At 36.8% G+C, this 23,796-nt stretch overlaps 1 protein-coding gene and 1 pseudogene across 1 annotated transcript; one reads left to right on the top strand and one right to left on the bottom strand.

The window, feature by feature from the left end:
* Positions 1-16,595: 16,595 nt before the first annotated feature.
* LOC139890418 (uncharacterized) lies at positions 16,596-17,350 on the bottom strand. The gene is made up of 2 exons (XM_071873301.1): positions 17,116-17,350; positions 16,596-17,038 (listed from the first exon to the last, which is right to left on the bottom strand). Exons 1-2 carry the CDS (start codon positions 17,348-17,350, stop codon positions 16,596-16,598), a joined length of 678 nt encoding a protein of 225 aa, XP_071729402.1.
* Positions 17,351-19,718: 2,368 nt separating this feature from the next.
* Positions 19,719-22,469, top strand: LOC139890419 (plasma membrane ATPase-like; annotated as a pseudogene).
* Positions 22,470-23,796: the final 1,327 nt, after the last annotated feature.

Raw genomic sequence — 23,796 nt, forward strand, 5'->3', positions numbered from 1 at the left:
CACTTAAACCTTGCTTGTCCTCAAGCAAGACTTATAAGAAATCGAAATTTACTACAGTAAACACACTTATTTAATTGAGAACATAAAAATGGGAATCACTCACTTGATATAGTATACAAGATACACAAGTTATTTAGTAACACAATAACTCACACTATATGGAAATCACACTTGGGTCACAATATATACACACTCACACTTTTATTTATTTCACAATGTAATACACACACTTTGAGTACACACACGATTATTTATTTCACAATGTAATACACACACTTTGAGTACACACAAGAAATGAAATCACGCCAAAGTCGAAAGGTGGGTTTTAAAGTCCACATTTCTTAAAAATTTGGATCCTTAGGGAAATTGGGACCTTTGTGAAAAACCTTTTATATTTTGAAAATTAGACATGTTAGTTTTTACACTAACAAGTTTTCCGGTTTTAACCTCAAAGTCCGGTTGAGGGTAACTGAAAACCGCAGCCTCAGTCGGCGCTTAGCAAGCTACTCGCCTCCATGATTGAAGTATCATGGAACTTGAAACCGGATGTCCTAAAAATGGTTTTACACAATATAGTTCATAAAATAGCATAAGTTTTAGAAGAAACTATATCATATCCAAATATCATCAGTGAACCATGAGTTTGCACACCTCAATTTGTTATGGCATATGTATGTTGACCGCGGTCAACATAGATGCGGTTGATCTTTACGGAGATCATTCATCTGGGGATTAGATTCATTAGTCTAAAAAGCTAATTTGCATTGTGCCCCCCATTGTACGAGACAGATCCATCTCATGGTTAGGATAAGTCTGACCACCAAAAACCCTGTTTGATGCTGAGGTGAGGTGGATTTCCAGCCGATGATAGAGATGACTTTTCAAGATTTTTCGTCAACCTACAGCTGTTCTGGACTACGACTTCTAACATAAGTTAGCAAGTGTGTCATATTGGAAGACTTGACTTCCATCACAATCTTTACATGGATGAGCATTGGATTAGATTGTTAGAAAAACAAATTACTTGATGATTTTCATTTCATCCAGAATGTGGTATAGCATGATGATTATATCTTTTATATGACTACTAGTTTTATGATTTTTAACAAAATAAACTCAATCATTTGGTTGTTTCTTAATTTGTTTTGTGATAATAATTTCGGTGTATACACCTAGTTTTAAAATCTACAAATTTTAAACAAAATTTGAATTTATGAAGATAAAAGTTTAAAAATTTTCACCATTTTAAGCCTTTTTAACCAAAATCAAAAACCCGAAAGAATTTATAACTTCCTCCCCACACTTGAGTTCATGTATCGCCCTCGTTACATGAAATCAGAAAAGTTAAATTCAAGAGGGTTAAAGAGTGTAAGAGAGTTTATTACTTTCAAGGTTTAAAACCGAAGTTCACGGGATGATGGCGCTGAACTGAATGCCAGCATAAGAACATCATCCGCTTCTTGCAACCACAAAACAATCACCAATCAAGTATGTGCTAAACTTACTGCCAGTCTTTGTAAAAATGCAGCATATAGCACAATGCTCACCTGTAGCAATTTAAACAAAGGTACCATACGATTCACACAAATAAATGGGGGTGTACTCCATGTACTAAAAACCCCACTTACAATTATCTAAATTATTCAAATTACAATTCTCCAAAATATTATCTAGTTATTACACACCAAACTTGAAAAGAAATTGTTTTTGAAACAAACCAACATCAACCAAACCTGTCACACATCAGGAAAAATTACGTCATCTTCAGAAAAATCCCCAAAATGAGTTACTTGGGCCAGCTCTACCTTCGCTTTGATTTCCCGCTTCGTCGTCCTAAAATATTGAGGGGTTGTACCCCTGATAAGTTCCTTGAGCAGGGACGACCGCAGTGTCTTCAGTAGGCGGGTTAGGAGGAGGAGGATAAGGCGCAGGATATGGATCACCCATTCGAACCCAAGGATCGTATGCAGGCCAAGGAGAGGGGGTATAGTTAGCGGGATCTGCAGCGTATGACACTGTCTGTTCATGTATCCAATTAAGCTGATTTTGCTGCCCCGCTTGAGTGTACCATGTTCGATCATTCCCTACATCAATGTAATGTTGCATCTCCCTGTTACCTGCATCATAGTGATCAATTACCTTTTGGGTGTTTCGATCACTATGGAGTCACATATCCGAAAACTGGCGCGCCATGTAAGCCTCCCAATCATTTCCCGGACCCGAACTACTTCCAACATTCGGCTGTGGATCTGGTTGCTGTTGGGGTTGTTCTGGTTGCCTGTTCAGGGGATCCTCATACCTAGTTAGAAGGCCGTTCGACCCCCTCATCAAAATGTTTGCCCTTGTATAACTCACTCTATCAAAGGAAATCATATGTTTCTCCTCTAACCCACTTGTGTTGATTCGAAAATGTTCGGCAATCCTGGTTACAAAATGGCCGCCCATGATTAGTGTAATCTTTTTCCTTTCTTCGAGGAGGAAAGTGAGAATCATTCGTGGGATATGAACATGGGAGTGATCCATTATCGCGTGAATGTACCATATATCCAAGTTGGTGACTTTTTCACTACTGTATTTTCGACAGTTTATGGTACTTGAAATGAATCGTTGGATGCATCGGTGCTCGTAGGTACGTAGCTTGCTACAAGTCTGCTTGCTTGCACTATATGCGGTATTGCTCATGTCCACCCATGCTGCTGAATGATTAAAAGAAGAAACATAGTATATACATTGATTAAAGTAATTTTGCATCAGTTGATGTGGCAACCCTTCATAAATATCCAACGCCTTCACAAATTGCAGCAGCGTTAATGTCCTGTCTTGCCCTCCAAGCCTAAATCTCATAAATGTACCCGATGTTGGTGACGTGTAATCAACCCTAAGTGAACCAACGAATTCTTTGACTAAAAGTGGATACACTCTTTCTTGCATTCTGAACAGGTTTTCCCAAGCATATATTCGATGGCCGTGATACGTTACTCGGAAAAGGTTGCGAAAATTTTGATATTCGCCGGCTTCTTCTAATGGTGTCCAATCGATATATTTCCCCGGATATACATCTTTGTGTAGAAGTGCCTTCATCCGTTCATGGTATTCCGGATGCCTCAAAAATGCATTGATCCATGGATCCGGAGTGGTTAATCCACGGACATTTAACTGCCGGTTGTCAATATCCATTTCTTCCTCTTCAGCAGCATGTTCTTCTTCACTTGTATCCTCATCTACAATTGCCGGGGCTTTTTGCTTCTTTGATTTTGGGTTTGATGATGATGCTCTAGTCTACAAAAACACAACAAAACCAAACAAACAAAATAACAAACCAAGTTGATTAGCGTTAAAGAATTTCAAAACATCTTTCATATTGTACTTAGCGAAAACCATGTGGATATGTTAAGTTCCAATTAAATCTCAATGTTTATGTTAACCAATATCTTAACATGGTATGAACTATTTTCACTCTTAACAAACATGTACTAGTATGCCAATTGATTCAAATCACTTTACAAGTATAATCATACATAGCATGCTTCATTTCACCAAACACTTGCAATGTCATAACATATGGAACCATAGGCATTCATCAAAAAGCATGTTAAACAATATGCAATCAATGGTTTTCATACATTTAGAACATTAAATTCATCTCAAGTCGACAACTTCATCAAAATGCTTAAGCATATAATCCTTAACTTATATAATAATTACTTTCAAATCGAAATAACATCAAGTTAAGGTTCACATGTGTTTAGCATAAGTAATGATTTGCATAACTTCAACTTAGAACACTTACTAGTTAACAAAAGTCAAAATCCCTAATTCAAGAACCCTAAAATTCAATAATTTGTGTAATCGTGTAATTCAACAAAGGTTCATGCGATTTTGTTAATGTATACTAGTAATCAAACTTCAAAATATCTCAATTGAATAAATTAATGGCCAAAATTCCGAAACCCCTAAATTCATGAAGAACCCTAATTTCCAAAGTAAAGATTGAAGCAAATAATCATGAAATTAGGGCATGAATAAGGATTAGTAGCAACAATTTAAGCATATAATGACCAAAACATGAACATTCAAACATCCTCACATTAAGAACAAGCTAAATCCAATTTTTAGATTGAAGAACACAAGAATCATGAAGTGTTTAGGATTAATCTTACCTTTCTCATGTTGATATTCGGATTTGATGCTCAAAGATGGGATTAATCGGTTCAATTAGTGAGTAGAGATTGAAATTTTGAGAGAGAATGAGATGGGATTCGGAGTAGTTGGTGAAAAAATGAGAAAAAAATGATAAACTCCCGTATTTGTGCAAAAAAATTGGGCAGAATCCAACATACAGACACAGATGCAGCGCATCTGCAGCAGATGCGGCGCATCTGGCTCAGATGCGGCGCATCTGAAGCAGATGCGGCGCATTAGATGGTCCAAACGCGGCTCATGACCCTTTCTCGGCGCATTCAAAACTCACGGAATTTTTCTTGTCTGCAGATGCGGCGCATCCATCATAGATGCGGCGCATCTGCCCCTGTTGCACCAGATTTTGACGTTTTTTCGCGTTTTAAACATTTCGGAAGGTCCCTAAACAACTTGATTCTTATAATAACTTAGAAATCACTCAAAAACACTCAAATTTATTAAAATACGTACACGAGTGGGACTATATACATGTTGTGATTTTAACGAGTCGTTCACGCGACTCCGTCCCAAGCTAATTAGCGTTGGGGAATAGGGTGATGTCATCTCGAACTGTGGTGTTCACTCCATCGAAATAGAGTTTCAAGCGATGACCTTTCACCTTAAAGGTATTTCCATTTCCAAACAACTCAACATATCCCGATGGGAATGCTTGTTTCACCAAATAAGGTCCCGTTCATCGGGACTTCAACTTTCCGGGAGAAAATTTAAACCGTGAGTTAAAAACCAAAACCTTATCACCAGTTTTAAACTCTTTCACTTCTTTCAATCGGGCATCATGCCACCTTTTCGTTTTCTCCTTATACGAGCTCGAATTCTCGTACGCTTCTAACCTCAACTCTTCCAATTCATGCATTTGCATGAATCGGTTTTCACCAGCCTTTTCCATGTCTAAATTACAAAGTTTTAATGCCCAGTACGCTCTATGTTCCACTTCAACTGGAAGATGGCATGCTTTACCGTATACAAGTCTAAATGGTGTGGTACCGATTGGTGTTTTAAAAGCAGTCCTAAAGGCCCACAACGCATCATCTAACTTGCGTTGCCAAATCTTAGGGTTGTTATCAACCGTCTTCTCAAGTATGCGTTTCAAAGCATGATTTGTGTTCTCCACTTGACCACTCGTTTGCGGGTGGTACGGAGTAGAAAAACGATGATTTACGCCATACTTCTTCAACACCTTTTCAAGAAGGTTGTTGGCAAAATGAGTTCCTCGATCGGATATGAGCGCCTTTGGGATTCCAAAGCGCGAGAAGAGATTTTTCAAGAAGTTCACCACCACCCTAGCATCATTCGTAGGTAAAGCTTTTGCTTCAGCCCACTTGGATACATAGTCAACGGCTACTAGGATGTATTTGCACTTATGGGAACTTGGAAATGGTCCCATGAAATCGATTCCCCAAATATCAAAGATTTCACAAACTTGGATGCCGTTTTGAGGCATCTCATCCTTTTTCGTGATGTTACCCGTTCGTTGGCATGCATTGCAAGTCCAAACAAAATTATGGGCATCTTTGAAGATCGTGGGCCAATAAAATCCCGAGTCAAGGATTTTTCTTGCGGTGTGGTTTGGTCCAAAATGACCACCGGTGGGCCCTTGATGGCAATGCTTGAGAATTTGTTGAGCCTCTTTTTCGTACACACAACGGCGAATCATTTGATCCGCACCAACACGAAATAGGTCGGGATGTTCCCAGAAATAGGACTTCAAATCCGCAAAGAATTTCTTCTTTTGTTGATAAGAAAGTCCTTTTTGAAGAATGCTTGAAGCAAGATAGTTTGCAAAATGGGCAAACTGTGGGATTTCAGATTCCTTGTCAATCCTCATTAGAGATTCATCAGGAAATGTGTCCTTGATGATTGTATCATCAAGTTGTTCTAATTCGGGGTTTTCAAGTCGGGATAAATGATCGGCGGCTAGATTCTCGGCTCCTTTCTTATCACGTATCTCAATGTCAAACTCTTGAAGTAAAAGAACCCAACGTATGAGACGATGTTTTGCATCTAGTTTCGAGAATAAGTACCTAAGAGTCGAATGATCCGTGTAAACAATGGTCTTGGACAACACCAAATATGACCGAAATTTATCAAACGCATAAACAACCGCTAGGAGCTCCTTTTCCATGGTGGTGTAATTAATTTGAGCTCCCGTTAGCGTTTTGCTCGCATAATAAATTGGACGAAAATGATTATCGGGTCGTTGTCCTAAGACAGCACCTAAGGCATAGTCGCTCGCATCACACATTAACTCAAAAGGCATACTCCAATCCGGAGACATGATAATGGGAGCTTGTGTGAGTTTTGACTTTAGAATGGAGAATGCATTCTCACAATTGGAATCGAAGTCAAATGGAGCATCCTTTTCAAGAAGTTTGGTCATTGGACGGGCAATTTTAGAGAAATCTTTGATAAATCGCCTATAAAATCCCGCGTGACCAAGAAAGCTTCTAATTGCCTTGACATTCGTCGGTATAGGTAGCTTAGAGATAACTTCAATTTTAGCTTTATCTACCTCTATTCCCGCACGAGATATTTTGTGACCAAGTACAATGCCCTCTTTCACCATGAAGTGGCATTTTTCCCAATTCAGGACCAAATTTGCTTTCTCACATCGGATAAGCATACGTTCAAGGTTAAAAAGACACGATTCAAAGGAGTCTCCAAACACGGAAAAGTCATCCAAGAAGACTTCCATACAATCCTATACCATATCATCAAAAATTTCCATCATGCACCTTTGAAAGGTTCCGGGTGCATTGCATAAACCAAATGGCATGCGGCGATAGGCAAAGGTCCCAAAACGACAAGTGAATGTGGTCTTTTCTTGGTCGTTGGGATCAATTGGAATTTGGAAGTAACCGAAGAAACCATCTAGAAAGCAATAGTATTCTTTCCCCGCTAATTGTTCAATCATTTGATCAATAAAAGGCAATGGGAATTGATCTTTTCTAGTGGCATCATTGAGACGCCTGTAATCAATACAGACTCTCCAGCTGGTAACCGTTCTAGTTGGAACGAGTTCGTCTTTTTCATTTACAATAATGGTTGTACCCCCCTTTTTGGGTACTACTTGTACTGGACTAACCCAAGGACTATCGGAGATGGGGTAGATTAACCCGACGTTAAGAAGCTTGACTACCTCCTTTTTAACAACCTCTTTCATGTTGGGATTTAGCCTGCATTGTCTTTGTACTACTGGTTTGAATTCATTCTCAAGGAGAATTTTATGTGTATAATAAGACGGGTTTATCCCTGGAATGTCGGTCGTTTTCCAGGCTATAGCCTTTTTATGGGTTTTCAAAACAGAGATTAACCTTTCCTTCTCGTTACCAGAAAGATGTGAAGCAATAATTACCGGTAATTGAGATGTACTTTCGAGGTAAGCATACTCCAAGTGTTTGGGTAGCTCCTTAAGCTCTAGTACGGGTGGTTCTTCCAAGGAATTCTTTATTCGGAATCTATCTTTATTTCCGATATCTTCAAATGATTCTTCTTCCTTAGGAATTTCTTCTTTCATGGTCTCATCATCCGTGACCACTTTCATCAACTCATCAAAATCCTCATCAATATTGAAATATTCACTTTCACTCACCGGGGCAAACCCTGAGGTATCAATTTCAAGTAGCTCCTGTAATTCATTCTCAACATAAAAGTTTATAACATCAATTTGAAAACAAGAGTCATCGGTGGAAGTGGGTCTTTTCATGGCTTTGTCAATATTACAAACTATTCTCTCGTCTCCCACACCTAGACTTAATTGTTCTTTTTGGACATTAATGATAGCATCTGCAGTGTTAAGGAAAGGACGTCCTAAAATGATAGGAACTTTTGTGTCCTCTTGCATTTCTAGAATAACAAAGTCGACGGGAAAGATAAGTGAGCCAACTTTTACAAGAATATCCTCGGCTATACCTATGGGAGTATCAAATGATTGGTTTGCTAATCGAATACCCATCCAGGTTGGTTTCAAATCTCCTAAGTCAAGTTTCAAATATAACGAGTAAGGCATTAGGTTAACACTTGCACCTAGGTCGGCTAGCGCATCATACACTACCGAATCACCCATCATATATGGTATGATAAAACTACCCGGATCTCCCAATTTTGGAGGTACATTTTGCTTTTTCAAGATGGCCGAACACTCCTCATGGAGGAATGTGGTAGATACTTCTTGGTATTTTCCTTTCGAGGATATGAGATCTTTCAAAAACTTCCCGTAATGGGGCATACCCTTAAGAACCTCCGCGAGTGGCATGTTAATGCTGATTTGCTTGATCATATCCGCAAATTTTTTGATATTGGCTTGCGAGTCTGTCTTTCTTCAACGTTTTTGGGTATGGAATAGGTGCCTTGTACACCTTCACTGGTGGTTCTTCACTTTTCTTCGATATGACCTCCGGTGGATCACCTTTCTCTTGCTCTTTTTCAACATGCTCATCTACATCAACAGGCACCTGCAAAACAGAAGGAGACAAGGGAACTTCCGGGGACTTAAGGGTCTCCAGGTTAGTAGTTAAACCGCTTCTAGTGGTTATAGCATTTACATGCTCATTCCTTGTTTGATTGTTACTAGGATTCACTTGAGTATTTGAGGGGAGAGCACCAGGTTGTCTCTCTGCTAGTAACTGTGAGATCCTTCCAACATCCCTTTCTAAGTTTTGAATCGTAGCTTGTTGATTGCGAATTTGCTGAGTTTGAATTTCTGCATTTTGTTCGTGTTTAACCATAAAATCTCTCAACAGATCTTCTAAACCGGATTTCTTCTCAGGTTGTGGTTGTATAAGTGCTTGTGGTTGTGGTTGTGGTTGATTGTGTTGGAAATTATTTTGGTAATTTCGTTGGGGTTGATTACGATTGTTTAGATGATTGTAACCCGGTGGTGCATTTCTTTGATTTTGATTCTGGAAATTCCGGTTATTTTGGTAACCTGCATTTCCTCCGTGGTAGTTGTTGTTTGAACTTGAAGGTCCTCCTATTTGATAACTGTTGACAGGAGGATATTTCCGGTTATTTGCTTCAACCGCCGGAAAGTCGTCAAAATTCATCTCACCTTTTCGCATGTAACCTAGGAAATTTGCTTGCTCTTCCATCGTCGTTTGGTCGCAATCTCGCGTGAGATGGGGACCTTGGCACAACTCGCACCCTACCCTGATAGCGTACATTTCTTTGGTTACCTTCTCGATTTGCCTTGCTTGATTTGCCAATTAAACTTTTAATGCAGCGATTTCATCGCTGCTTTCAACATTAGCAACTGTTGACGATCTAGAGAATTCCATCTCCTGATGCCAATTATGAGAATGGGCTGCTATATTGGCAATTATCGTGTGAGCGTCTTCGGGCGTTTTTTTCATGATTGATCCTCCTGCTACAACATCTATATCCTTCCGGGTAGCCACATAGACTCCTTTATAGAAAATTTGGACTTTTTGGAATGTATTCAACCCGTGTTGAGGACATACCCTAAGCATTTTATTAAATCGGGTCCAAGCTTCATAAAGAGTCTCGTTAGACTTTTGCTTGAAGTGATTTATGTCACTTTGCAATTTTGCTGCTTTCGAAGCAGGGAAGAATTCTGACAAAAATTTGTCCATCATATCATTCCAGTTTTCAATATAACCTTCCGGTAATGAGTCTAGCCAATCTCTTGCATCATCCTTTAGGGACCATGGAAAGATTTTTAGACATGCAACTTCATCGGAGACATCTTTGATTTTGAAAAGCTTGCAAATGCTTACAAACTTACGAAGATGCTCGTTAGCATCTTCATTTGGGGCCCCACCGAATTGGCATGTATTAGTCACCATGTGGAGAAATTGCCCCTTTATTTCAAAACCATCAGTCATCGTAGGTTGAACAATTGCATGGCCTTGTCCTGTCCTTGTTGCCTTCATCAAAGCATCCATTGTTTGATTTGTAGCAGTCATCTCTTCCTCTTCTTTAATGACTGGCTCGATGATTGGTTGAACAATTGGTTCAGAGTTAGAATCTAACGAAAGTGATTCTAAACCTTGAGCAAGAGATTCTACTTCTTGAGCTCTTAAGCGTTCGTGAAGTTCTCTTTCAGGTTCAGGATATGAAGGAATTAAATTAGAGTTGGAAGAACATAGATTCATGCACTAATACCTATCCTGCAATCACAACACCACAAACAAACCAATTGCAAAAACACAAGCTTACAATAAAAAGTAACTTTTCTAGGAATTGAATTCCTACAAAAGGATCGAATAATTCAAAGTTTATTAAAATCTTTTAACAAAACCGCTCCCCGGCAGCGGCGCCAAAAAGTTGATGTTTCAAGACGTAACCTTTAAAATGTAGACAATATGCTTAATAATTAACACATAATACAGGCAACTAAAACCCGATCATGTAGTAACTAGCAAGTAAATTGACCAGTTCGATCCACAGGGAGAAGTTTGTTTAAATGATTTTACCACGATTAATTATTCTAAAAAGGAGGTTTGTATTTGAAGTTGTGTTTTTGTTTAACGAAACAGTAAATAAAAATAATAATTAACAAGAATGAGAATGCGGTGTTTACTTCTTTGCTTGATAAATGACAGGGATTGTTCTTTTATAATTAAAACCGTTATGCGATAGTTACAATAGAGTAGTTTATATCAATTTCACAATATCTATAAACTTAAGAACTATGTTTAATCAACAAGATTCTTTCTTGGTTAAATTCACATAAAACCTAGTTTACTAAGATCACTCTAAGTAAACTACATGATTGTAAAACCAAAATATCATCCAATTACCATCCTATATTCACATATAGGTGTCTAGATCACTAGGTGTTGAAGTACAAATTATAGCCTTTGATAAATTCACATAAATCAAGTCATAACTCGTATAATTGAACTAGAATATAAAGATAGTTAAAACAATGGATTTCTTGAAAGAACATGGTGATTTAGATTGATTAACTAACTAGATTCAACCCGGTTAAACTCACGTGAAACCTTAATTACAACAATCACTTGAGGTAATTTCATAACTACGTTCCTTTGGAACTTATTCAATTACCGAATTAAACACATAACAAAATCACTTAAGTGTATGTATCTAATCGTCTAGATTACTAGATGTATTGAAGTATAGATTGTTTTCCTAGTTAACTCACATTAATAGGTTGCAATATATATAATTGAAGTAATGATCTAAACATGCATAACAATGGTTCTTACGGTTGAACTAGATAATTAAATCAATCAAACATATGTATAACTAGCATAACATCAAAGTATAGAACAATCCCAAGCCATAAATCTTACATTGAAGCAAACACACAAGGCTTTTAGCCTAACATAATCATAGTAGAACTAATGAAACAGTAAATACAAGTTGAATTCATGTTAAAAAGATATAGAACAATAGTATCAATTGCGATAAATGATCCTAGCTTAATATTGATGTTGAAAGAGTGGAGATTAACTTGCAGCCTTCCTTGGACCTTGAAAATCGTCTTAAAACTGGGGGAGAACGTAGTAGTGAAGGTGTCTCAAGTAAGTAACCAAAGGCTCCATTTAATAGCCTCAAAAGTTAGGTATTTTGGCCAGAAAGTGACCAGATGCGCCGCATCTCTTTGGGATGCGCCGCATCTATTTTCGCTCAGTAGATTCCAGCTCGATTCTGCACTCAGGACTGTCGGCAGGGGGTCAGATGCGCTGCATCTGGGACAGATGCGCCGCATCTGGCTTGGATGCGCCGCATCCATCTCAGATGCGCCGCATCTGGGGCTGTTTTGGTCCAGAAGTCTGCATGCTCCGCATCTGAAACTGTCGAGAATTATTTGGTGCATAGATGCGCCTCATCTAAGAGAGATGCGCCGCATTTAGACCTGTTTCAGTGGTTTCGGGCTGTTTTGCACGTTCAATCTTCGTTTTAACTCTATTTTTGCTGTTGGTCTTCATTTATTCATTCACAATGGACTTTTACAAATATACATGAATTACAATACATACGTATAACAATTACATACAAATGGAACAACTTTGGATCGAAATAACGGCAATAAACATGTATAATTTTGGCGTTATCATTCACCATCTCCTCAAGTTCCACAACCTCCACCACCTCCACAAGTTATTCCAAAATGGCAAGTTCCATGAGTTTCACAACTTCCACAAAATTGTAAAGAAATTCATGAATTTTATCTTAAAGAACTAGACGCGGTAAAACAACGTCAAGTGAAGTTAGAGCAACGTCAAGTGAAGTTAGAGCAAGAGGTATATTATTAATTTTTTTTTTGTTTGTTAACTTTTTTTACAATTATTTTAAATTGTGTGTTGTACTTTAATTCGAAAACAAACACATGCGATGCAATTTGCTTTACCCAGTGACTAATAATGTATTTACTTGTTATCATTTAAATTCAGTATAGCGCATTTAGAGCAGCTCAACAAAATGGCGATACGTTTGATGCATATAGTCAAATTCCTAATCCTCCTCTTAGCCATATGAATGGAAATGCCGATAACACTTTTCTTGACTTGAACGTTGATTTACCCAATTTCAATGACGACCATCAAGTTAGTTTTTAACCTTAAATTTTTATATAAATTTTTTATATAACTATACACTTGTAATAATTTTGGGTTTTTTTTTTTTTTTTTTTTTTTATAGTTTGATTTAGGAAATGACGACAGTTGTTATGATGGTTTGAGATCTTTGTCGGCCGTAGCAATGGGAGATTTGGATGTTCAGGATAATTCTTTGTTGAATTTGCTTCAAGAATCATTAGCTAAACAGGTTATAGTTCCAATTAATTGAAATTTCGATTTATATATTTTAGTTTCAATATCCTTTTTATATGAAGAAAACCTAAGTTTGGAATTTTGTTTTAATAGATATATAATAATAATAGTCAGACGGTCTCAAAGGTTGATAAAGAAGATCTGGAACCAGTAATGACAAAGCGGGAGAGGAAGTGTGGACAATACGACAAGTCACCTTGGGTTCAATATCCAGTTAAAAAAAAGAAACGTGTGATAAGGCCGGGGAAGGGGTTGGTGATAGAAGAATCTGTCGATGTATGAATTTTATTGATAGTTTGAACCTTTTACATAAGGATGTAGTAATAATAGTTTTATTAGCTCTATTTTACATAATGACGTTTGTTAATGAATTATATTAATTAGTAGTTGATACAAAGTTATACTTTTGCAGGTAAAAGAGGTATTGAATATACCGAGTGATGATGACAAAGGCGGCCTTATTCTACCGAAACTTTTGGTTCCGCAAAGGATGTTAAGTTTTTTACCGAGGTAAATTAATCACTTATTGATATGTCAACTGCATTACCTACTTGGAATAACATCACGTTTTTGCATTTACTCTATGTTACCATGCAAACTATGTCATTTAGTCATTATTAAGTAGCATTTATCATCCTCTTAAACTGTTGCAGTTTCTGTTTGCTAATTATTTTACCTTTAGTTAAATGCGCGTAGATTATTCGTCTAAATACATATACTAAGTAACCTTAATTTGTCACTGTTGTTACTATTATTGTATTATATAATTGTATAGGATTTTGTAAGGAGACCAGGTGCTGGAAATCAACCATACGTACCTCCAGAATTTGAAGATTGGATAAGCTCAGAAAATGGAGATAGAGCGAAGATACACATTTACTCTGACTCTGTTTTGGAGGTTTATAGAATTTTTTGGTATGCTTTACTACGTCGGCCAACACCAACGCAATATATCCTTGACCGCAAAAACCCCGACTATGACACCAAAAAGGGATGGCTATCCGATGATGTAAGTAGAAATGTGTCATAATAATTATTAATTGTTATTATTATTAGGGTAAAGTGAGTATGGGGTTGTCACTCATTTATATCTTCTAACATCATACTAATTAGTTTATGTAATGTACCTTGTAACAGCATATTAGGCTATGGATAGATTATTTAAATAGACTGCACCCTGAAGATGCTAATTAGTCTACAGTCGATTGTTATTTCCTAGCTTCAGTCCAGGACCATGAATATTATGAGATTCCTTCAAATTACTGCAACTGTTACCTTTATCCTGGTGATTGGAAGAACGTCACACACGTAAGTTACTTATTTAATAAGTACATTTTTACCACATTATATGTTGTCTACTAAGATATTGTCATCTTTACAAATACTAAGATATTGTCATCTTTAATAAATACAAAGTCTTGACATGACCCAAAATGACCCATGCAATTCATGTTATTCTATTTAAAACTCGTAAACTATTATACACACTAAAGATTTATATGTTGTCTAATAATAATAAAACTTTTTAGGTATTCATTCCGGCAAATGAGGAAAGATCACACTATTGTCTTATGGTGTTGGATATCATTACTGGAGTTGTCACCTATTATGATAGCATGATTTGTGAAGTGAATGGAGTCCCAATGCGCAGCTTCTATTGGACGAGGATGGAGACAATTTTAAAGGATAAGCTGCCAAAATACTTACAAATGAATGGTGTATTGGAGAGTAAAGGATTGGATTTCGACAAATACAAGATCACCTTTACGGTTCATCCAAAACATCTGACTCCACAACAAGCATTGGGTTCGGGTGATTGTGGTGTGTTTGTATGTATGTTTTTATATCGATTAGCTTTTAAGAAGTCGGTTCAACACCCCGTTCTCGTACCGCCTCATCATGCCGGTTTATGGTATCGAGAGCGGATGTTTGATTTATTTTGGGCATGTAAGATGTAGCAAGTAGGAACTAGTCAATTAATTAAATGTGTTTATATTTTGTACATCCTTGGACTTTGAACCCCACAACATCATGTTTGAAGTGGTTCGACACCAACTAGTAAGTTGGCGACTTGCTTGTTGATCTTAATTTTTCAAATTATTGAAGTATGTTGATAAAAATGTAAATGATTTCGGTTGGATGAGTAATAAGTGTTGTGTTCTTTAATCTGCAGCCATTTTATTGTCCCAGAGTTGGGCCCTGAAGTTACATTTTCATATGCTTCACACAAGGCTGTGAATGAATATAAGGAGGCTAAAGTTGTATGTGTTTATATATGAATTTTAAGAATTTAGATATGTGTATTGAAGTATTATGTTGGTTGCTAACTATTTGTTGTTATTTCAGCTTGGAGTCGATACCGTTCCAGTATTTGTTGGCCCAGTCAGCTACTTGTTGCTATCTAAGCCTGCAAAGGGTGTTGAGAAGACTTTTGATCTTCTATCCCTTCTTGACAAGATCCTTCCCATTTACAAGTACGAATCATACTTACAATTTACTGTTTTTTAATCCTTATGTTGAACTAGAGTTGTTTGGGTCGAGGTCTGGGTTTTCCATGCAAGGTAGTTTGGGTTTTTTGAGATGGGTGGTATGGGTTTGGGATCATTATGACAAATTTAAAACTGTTTCGGGCTAAAAGGTCGTTGAAGTTTCTGAAGGCTCTTGCTGGTCAAAAGGATGAGGTAACAAGTTAATCTATCTTTGTGTTTGTATATGTATCCGTTTCTATATTAGATCACCAGTCAACCGATTCATTATGCTGAATGTTTCTTTTCAGGCGTTCTTTGCTGCTAATGCTGCTGCCCAGGCCTCAAGGAAATGCTCCCCAAGAGTGAACAATGAATCCGTCCAGAAGGCTGTAAGTCAATTAAGTTCAATTTGTTAATTGGTGTTAGGAAAAGGCCGACTTTTTTGTTTTTACGATCAAAAGTCTTGACTTGTTCGGTTTCTCAAGCTATTGCTTTGAGGGGTTCTGACCACCGTCGTGCAACCAACGTGAGCGCCAGGTTGGATGCCCAGCAGAAGAAGCTCAACCTACCAATCCTCCCAACAACCACCATTGGTTCTTTCCCACAAACCATCGAGCTCAGGAGAGTCCGTCGTGAGTATAAGGCCAAGAAGTGAGTAATGCTAAAAATAAATAAACAAATTTTTTTTTATGAAATCGCAAAACCTGCATTCTTATTTATATAAATCGTCAATTTAATATTTATATTTTATGTATATTCTTGTTTTTATAAATATGTGTGAAAACATGTGTGAAAGTTTGAGCTGATATAAGAAAACAAGAAAGGAATTGGATATTAAGTCGCAGTAGCATTTGAACACTTGTTAGCTCCATGGTGGTTAGCTTAATTGGAAACTTTATAGAGTGTGATTGTCTACCTCAAAACATCTACAAGTGTTAAAGTAATCTGGTAAAACACCTAACTAAGAATCAATATGATCGCAAATTTAAATGCATGTACATTAATTAAATTAAACAACATAAGGTTAAAACAATACTAAACATGTTTACCAAGCATTATGGTTGTTTCAAATCACAAGTGGGGAAAAAATATGATTTTGTTGAAGTCATGGAGACACGAAAATGAATACTTTGATGATCGTCAGCACCACATCGCCTGCAAACTCTTATTTTCACCCTCTCACCTTGAGATGGAATTCTTGACGTTTTTTGGGTCTACCAGCATTGCGCTTGTTTGTTGTAGGAGGTAACAAAACTTGATAATTTTCTGGAATAACCCAATTACAAACATCTCCTACAAAGGTAGTTTCCTCAGCATAGGTAGACGTATAACTTTCCATTGTGAACCATTGTTTCGCCAATTCAGCACAGTTATCAATACCATTTTCCTTAAATACCGCGATAACGTGACCACATGTTAGACCAGAGTTAGTCCATTGTTTACACGAACATTCGTTGGTCTGCATGTCTACGAGACAATTAGATTTTCCATCGTTGACTTGGTAACGAGTTTTACTAATCCCATACACTTTCCACATGTTAGATTTACGTATTCTTTTGTAAATCTTTGTCTCCGCGTAAGGTGTAAGTATATGACCAAGTTTTTCGTACTTCTCTGCACAATTAAGCACATTTCATAAATTTCATGTTAATGAGCGAAACATGTAATGTAAATTGAGTTTGTTATTTTACCTCCAACTGCACGTCTTTCAAAAGACCATCTTTGTACTAAACCTCTAAAAAATACCAATATCATTGTTATAGGCATTTTTCGTGCGCAAGCTGATAATGAATTTACCGACTCAACACAATTAGAGGTTAAGTAGTTATACCTATTTACAGGACAATGAGCCCTAGACCATCTACCTAACTCGACACGGTTAAGCTTATCATATGCATTTTCATTAATGATACGAAGTTGTTCCATGTATAAATCAAATTGTCTCACTGTATGAGCTTTGCATATTTTTCGAGTTTACTTTTTTTTCTAGGGGGAGATGATTTAGTAGTAGGCCACCACGTTGTGGTCGGGTAAGCTATCTCCCAAAGTGCCTATTATGTATAAGCGAAAGCATGATGATCCTTGCTTCTATAATGAAAAAAGAATGATTCAAGTAGTCAAGCTTGATGTTTAAAATACCTCAAAAAGCTCTGGGATGTTCCGAAATTTGGTAATTTGAGGCTTTAGATTCAGGTCATCGAAACGACGTTCAAATCTAGCAAGAACTTTTGCTTCACTTACCCCGTCTAGAAACAACATGGTACGCTTATAGTAATCATGTGATTTTTCAAGAGCCGTTGCCACCATTTCACTCGGTCTATACTCGCTCTACAATTGAAAATTAAAACAAAAATCAACATGTCACAATAAAAAAACACAATAAATAGAGATTAAGATGTAATTTAACTACATACATATGGATTTTACCTCCATGGACTTCATTTCCAACTCTACACACCGTACCCAACCAATGGCTTCCGTTTGTTTCCAATCAACAATTCGAGGACGCTCCAAGCATCGCTCCTTTATCGAATATTCACTTAGATACGGAAGCACTTCAAAAATCCATATCTATTTTTCGACATAAGCAAAATAATTTATTTAATTATCTATAATAATTTAAGTATGAGTAATTAATACTAAAACAACAATTAACCTTAAAAGCAGGGATGAAACCTTGAAGACCATACACTGGATTCTCAACAGGACGTTCAGGAAAAAATGTTACCGCACGTCTTGGACATTGAGAGAGCTGTTTAAAAGTGTGATGCCAAACATAGCTACCCCATGGAAAACTATTCCAGGCATCAAAATCCTCAACTAGTCTTAGTAACTCATCATCAACAACATAATTAGCATCAGATTCAATAAAACCGTGAACTAAAAGCAATAACAAACAAATTCGAACAACATCCAAATCTGTGTAATTGTGATGATGTTCGAAAGCATACAAAAGATGAGACCCAAGTACATATTGTTTTTTGTCCACAAATGCGAATACCCGAGTTCTTAAAGGTCCGCATCCTGTTCCAGATACTCTAGGCAATTTTCCAAATTCCAAACCAGTAATTAACATGAATTCCTTCGGGCCAAAAAATAGTTTCTTCCCGGCAACCTCAAAAATCAAGCCCTCCGTCTTATAATTAACATCAACTAAGTTGGAAATCATAAAATGTATCAACGAAGGTTCTCCGAATTTACAGTCAGCCCACAAAAATTGTCCAAAACATGTCTCATTAAATATCTGCCGACATCTAAACCTATATAACCTAAATAACCTATTTATTTTACACACAATGTTGATCTTAGACTTTATTACAACATCCGCATAATAGTATTTTCCCTAAAAAGAAAAAGATAAGAATTAATCTACAACTAAATATATACTATAATATTTACCATAAAATGTAGTTATAAGAAACTTACGATATTCTGTTTTGAAGTCATTGATCTGTAAGTCGGTGCTTCAGCGACTTTACCTCATTTGTGCCTAAGGAACAAAATATTGTTAAAAATGTAAAGTAAGTCTATGAAGATATTAAAAGGAAATTGGGATAAAAGTAAAAACGGGTAAACTAGAAAATAACAAAACACGTGTAATTTGTTATGTATTTCTAGTTTCAATTAAGATTTTTAAATTATGTAATTTTTAATTTCGGTAATTTAAGTTAATGTTCTTCGTGTTTACTTATTGAGTAATGTAATATTATTTTTAAACATCACTTTTATTCAACACACAAAAGGTTACATTTTTTAAACAAGAACTACATTAAACTGAAATACAACATAAGATCTTAAAACACAAGACAAACATCGATGAATTCAGCAGAGTTCATCAAAAAAACGGCCATCTGTGTCGTACTCTGGAGCCACCGGTTCTTCTTTTTCTTCTTCGGCTGCTTCATCGATGTAACGCCAACCCAACGTTTCTTCATCTTCAAGAACCACATACAGAGTAATGCGGTTACCACGATCTTCAATGGTATCTTTTATCCCGTACCATTGATCATAGGTACGGAGATAGCTTGCCTCCATCTCATCATCATAATCGTCTTGAAAAAACAACACATCGGTGTATTCACACGGTACATTTGCCTTCAGAAAGGCTAGCAGATCGTCTAAACCAACGTCACGGATATCGATTCCTTCGAATGAATTTTTTTTGCCGGACTTGTAGACCTTCATATGATTACGGAAATCACCCCCGTAATGAACATCGTACGCAACAATCATAGGGGGAATTGTTTTCATTTTCACTGATCGGAAGTGTTTTCACTGATCGGAAGTCTGTGAAATGAATTGGGTTAGTGGGTGTATTTATAGGTGAAAAAGTATCCGTTTTTGAAAAAAAAAAAATTAACAGTCGGATTTTAAATCCGTTTATTTTTTAATTTTAAAAATTAAATTTGAAAATATTAATAATAAATTCAATAAAGCAATAAATAAAACAGAAAAATTAAAAATTAAATGCCACATCAGCTTTCCACTAACCCACACCACTAACCCACACCACCACTACTTCACTCAAACCACTCACACGTCCTAGTGATCAAAAAGCAACCCACGCCCCCGACACACGCCCCCTACCGTTACGAATGGTCTAAGTAGTATGTTAGCTAGTACTAAGGGTTACTGAAAAGTTAGCGTTAAACTTCTCCAATCTTCAAATGTGTTTGGTATCACATAACATCAAAACTTATACATAAACATTTAAGGACTCGTGCAGATTCAATTCTTACATAGTAAAAAAGTGTATATATTCAATGCGAATCAGTTCTACAATGAAACTCAGATCTACAATCCGCTCTAATTCAATTCGTTCATCACTAACAATTAAACAACAATCATGTTTAAGACTATGAAAATAACAATAAAATTCATCAAAAAACAATCACTGAAATTTCAATATGAAACAAAAACTAAGAGATTATCAACATATACCTTTATTGGTGGCGATGGTTAACGATGGTGATGATGTAGGTAGTGTATGGTGGCGGTGGCGATGGAGAAGGTGAAGGTAGTTGCGGTGTATGAAACGAATTGAATGAAACGCTAACGCAACTATCGGTGCATTGGGTAAAACAATCTCGAAATTATTAACATTTTCGCGATAATTGTTGTTTTCGAGAGGGTTTTCGCGACATTTGCAACCTGCTAGTCCGAGAAATGTTTTCGCGATGAACGTGATTTTCGAGAGTAAAATTACGCGATACGCGAGTCAGGTGTGCACGTGGCTCTTCTTCAATGGTTTAAAGCTGTTTTCGCGAGTCGCGAACGTTGACCCAGTTTTTTCGAGGAGTCAATGTCTAGTTGTGAAAAAATGCTTCTGACAACGTTTATTTTTGAGAGAGATGGGCTTATTTGTCTATTTGGGTAATTTTCTCTATTATACGTATTGAAAAGATTAACATTTATAGGGGCCCTTTTTAAGTTTCGAACAGGGCCTCCGAAATTAGCGAGACGGCCCTGGAGTTGATGACAATTTATATACAAGGTGGCAACCTAAACTTGTAATTACCACTGTTTTCATTAAATTACTGGCTTACAAAATACAAATTTTATTCAATGTTAAATAACTTAATGTTCGAATCTTTGGTGGCTAGGGAAGGGTTAGAAACAGTTAATATGGGATGCGTATAGTAGAGACAGGGTAACCCGAACAAAAAAAAAAAAACTTATAACTTTTTACCAAATATATTTCATTTTGCTTACCATCTAACAGGTATTCCTGAGCTACATAGCCTAATGTTCCTGAAATCTTTATGTCATTCTTGCCATATAATCCCATCCGTTATCGCGAGTAAATATGTCGTCTAATTTGATGAATAATATTCATTACAAGCGAATATAATGAATTGAGAGGTTGTATAACTTTCAAAATAGACCTATTTTGGAAGGAATTTTCTAACTTACCCATTAGAGTGGTTGGAGAAACAACAGTGGTAAGTGATCGTTATAACCCTGTTGTACTGTACTTAATTGTTTATGTATAAGCAGTGAATGATAGAGAACTTACCATGCAGTTGAGATTAACCGTTATGCATTGTTTCATATACCAAAAACCTGGTCTCACCATGTATGCAATAACCCAAAAGCTTAAACAATTTATCTCATTCTGCAGGGGACACAAGCAGGGATGGATCACTGAGGTGCAGACAAACGAACGGCAATAACATACATCGATCAAAGCGGAAACTGGCATAGAGTCAGCAAGGGTGCACCTGAGCAGGTACATTAAACTGTTTTACACTAGCTACTGAAATCTGAAGTGGCAAAATGGGTGGGTTGAGTAATTGGTATTTGTCTTGTACTAGTTGAAATGGGTTGGGTTGACCCAAAACTTTTTTACACAGAATTTCTATGTTTAATGAACCATTTCCTTCTCATCTAGTTTAATACTATTATTTTTGACCCATTCGATCAGTTAAAAATAACATATAACCCATATCAACCATTCGTACCTAAACGTGTTAAAACTACACACTAAGTGAACCTAGACCTTATGTTCTTATGTTGTTTCTACATGTCATGAAATCTCTTAGATTATGGAGTTATGCAACCTAAAGACAGATGACAAGAATAAGGTATTTCCAATCATTGATAAATTTACTGAGCGTGGTCTTCGTTCTTTAGCCGTTTTCCAACAAGCAAGTATCTTTGTGTTTAAAATGTTCTAGAGTTTTAAACTTTTAACTTTTGAATCAATAAACTAATGGTTATCAATAATCATAAAGACAGTACCCGAGAAAACAAAGGAGAGCTCTGGAGGCCCGGAGGAGTTTGTCGGTTTATTGCGACATTTTGACCCTCCAAGACACGACAGTGTTGAAACCATTCGACGGGCCCTGCACCTTGGTGCCAATGTGAAGATGATCACCGGTGATCAGTTAGCTATTGGCAAGGAAACGGGTCGTAGACTTTCGGAATGGGTACCAATATGTACCCATCTTCTTCGCTTCTTGGTCAAAACAAAGATTCAGCTATTGCAGATATCCCAATCGCAAGAGTGAGAGGAATCGATTGGGGTTGGGCCGGTATGATATGACTTTATAGCATAGTTTTCTACCTCCCATTAGATATTTTCAATTAATCATTCGTTACGCTTTGATCGGCAAGGCATGGGACAATATGCTACAAAAACGGACAAGTTCATTTTTGTTAGTTGATCTTTTTGTCAAATTTTCTGATATGTAATCGATCGTTTACGCTTTTGTACGAATTTTACACTGCTTTCACCACCAAAAAGGACTATGGGCGAAGTGAGAGGGAAGCTCAATGGGCCAAAGATTAACGTACATTGCACGGTCTCCAAGCGCCAAATGCAAACGAGATCTTGAACGATAAGAGTGACTATAGAGGGTTATCACGAATAAAACACACACCAATGTGAATTTGAGCATTAGCTTCCATATTCTTGAGAATTTTGAGTGAATCATATGTAGAAGATTGGTGCAAAACGCAAGAGTTTCGAGTGAGTTGTGAACGAAGTGGTGCGTGGTGCGAGGTTGGTGCAAAACAAAAGTGTTCACAACCCCCTTTATCGGTAAAAATGTTATCCAAACAGAATTTGAAACGTCTGAAAATCCGGACACACCACGAATCCACGTACCACCCAACATGCACGGTGTGTGGTGCCTTGTGCTTGGTGCGTGGTGCAAGTAAGTATTACCGTAACAAGTAAAAACGAGCCAATGACCAAGTGACACGCACCACACACAATAAATCACTTTTGTTAGTTTCACATCTTAAAAATATGGAACTTACTTTCAATATAAACATCGAACGCTTCTTTTTTAAACCTAATTGTTTAATACACTTACCGAACACTGATTTAGCGCATATATCATGTATGATACATATATGTAGAAGATGCCACATCCTTAGTGACGGATATTGAGCAAGTTTTATGGGGGGGCCAAAAAAGTATAACTTAAAAATAGTTTGACAAAGGGTGTCTCATATAGTTCAAATGCTTTTATGCTTGGAAAAATATGTAGTTTTTTAATATAAAATAATACACATTTCTAACTTATTTTTGCTATTAAGTTAGAGAAAATAAGTAGTGTATAAAGTTAAAACCATATTTTGAAATGTTGATTTCTAATGGAAAATTATCATCCCTTAATCCTATTTCCTATTATACATTAAAAGAGAGTTTTTATTAAGTAATAAATGTTTTCAAAACCACCTTAATCACCGTTAGATTAGAAAATTACGTTACAATACCCCTTAATCCAACGACCATTAATCATCCTTTAAATACATTAGTTAACATGGTGTTCGAGGAGACCAAGGGTTCGAGTCTCGGGGGGGGGGGGATTTTCGTGAATTAACTCTAACCACTAACATTGCCTTTCAAAAAAAAAAAAAAT

Source organism: Rutidosis leptorrhynchoides, chromosome 2 (assembly GCF_046630445.1).
Source record: "Rutidosis leptorrhynchoides isolate AG116_Rl617_1_P2 chromosome 2, CSIRO_AGI_Rlap_v1, whole genome shotgun sequence".
NCBI classification, from domain to species: domain Eukaryota; kingdom Viridiplantae; phylum Streptophyta; class Magnoliopsida; order Asterales; family Asteraceae; genus Rutidosis; species Rutidosis leptorrhynchoides.

What these genes read in the sequence shown, in the direction of transcription:
- LOC139890418 (XM_071873301.1), bottom strand. Translation starts at nt 17,350, where the DNA reads ATGGAACAACTTCGTATCATTAATGAAAATGCATATGATAAGCTTAAC. An exon ending in TGAAAGACGTGCAGTTGGAG is followed by an intron (nt 17,039 to 17,115) that starts GTAAAATAACAA and finishes TTAATTGTGCAG; the next exon opens with AGAAGTACGAAAAACTTGGT.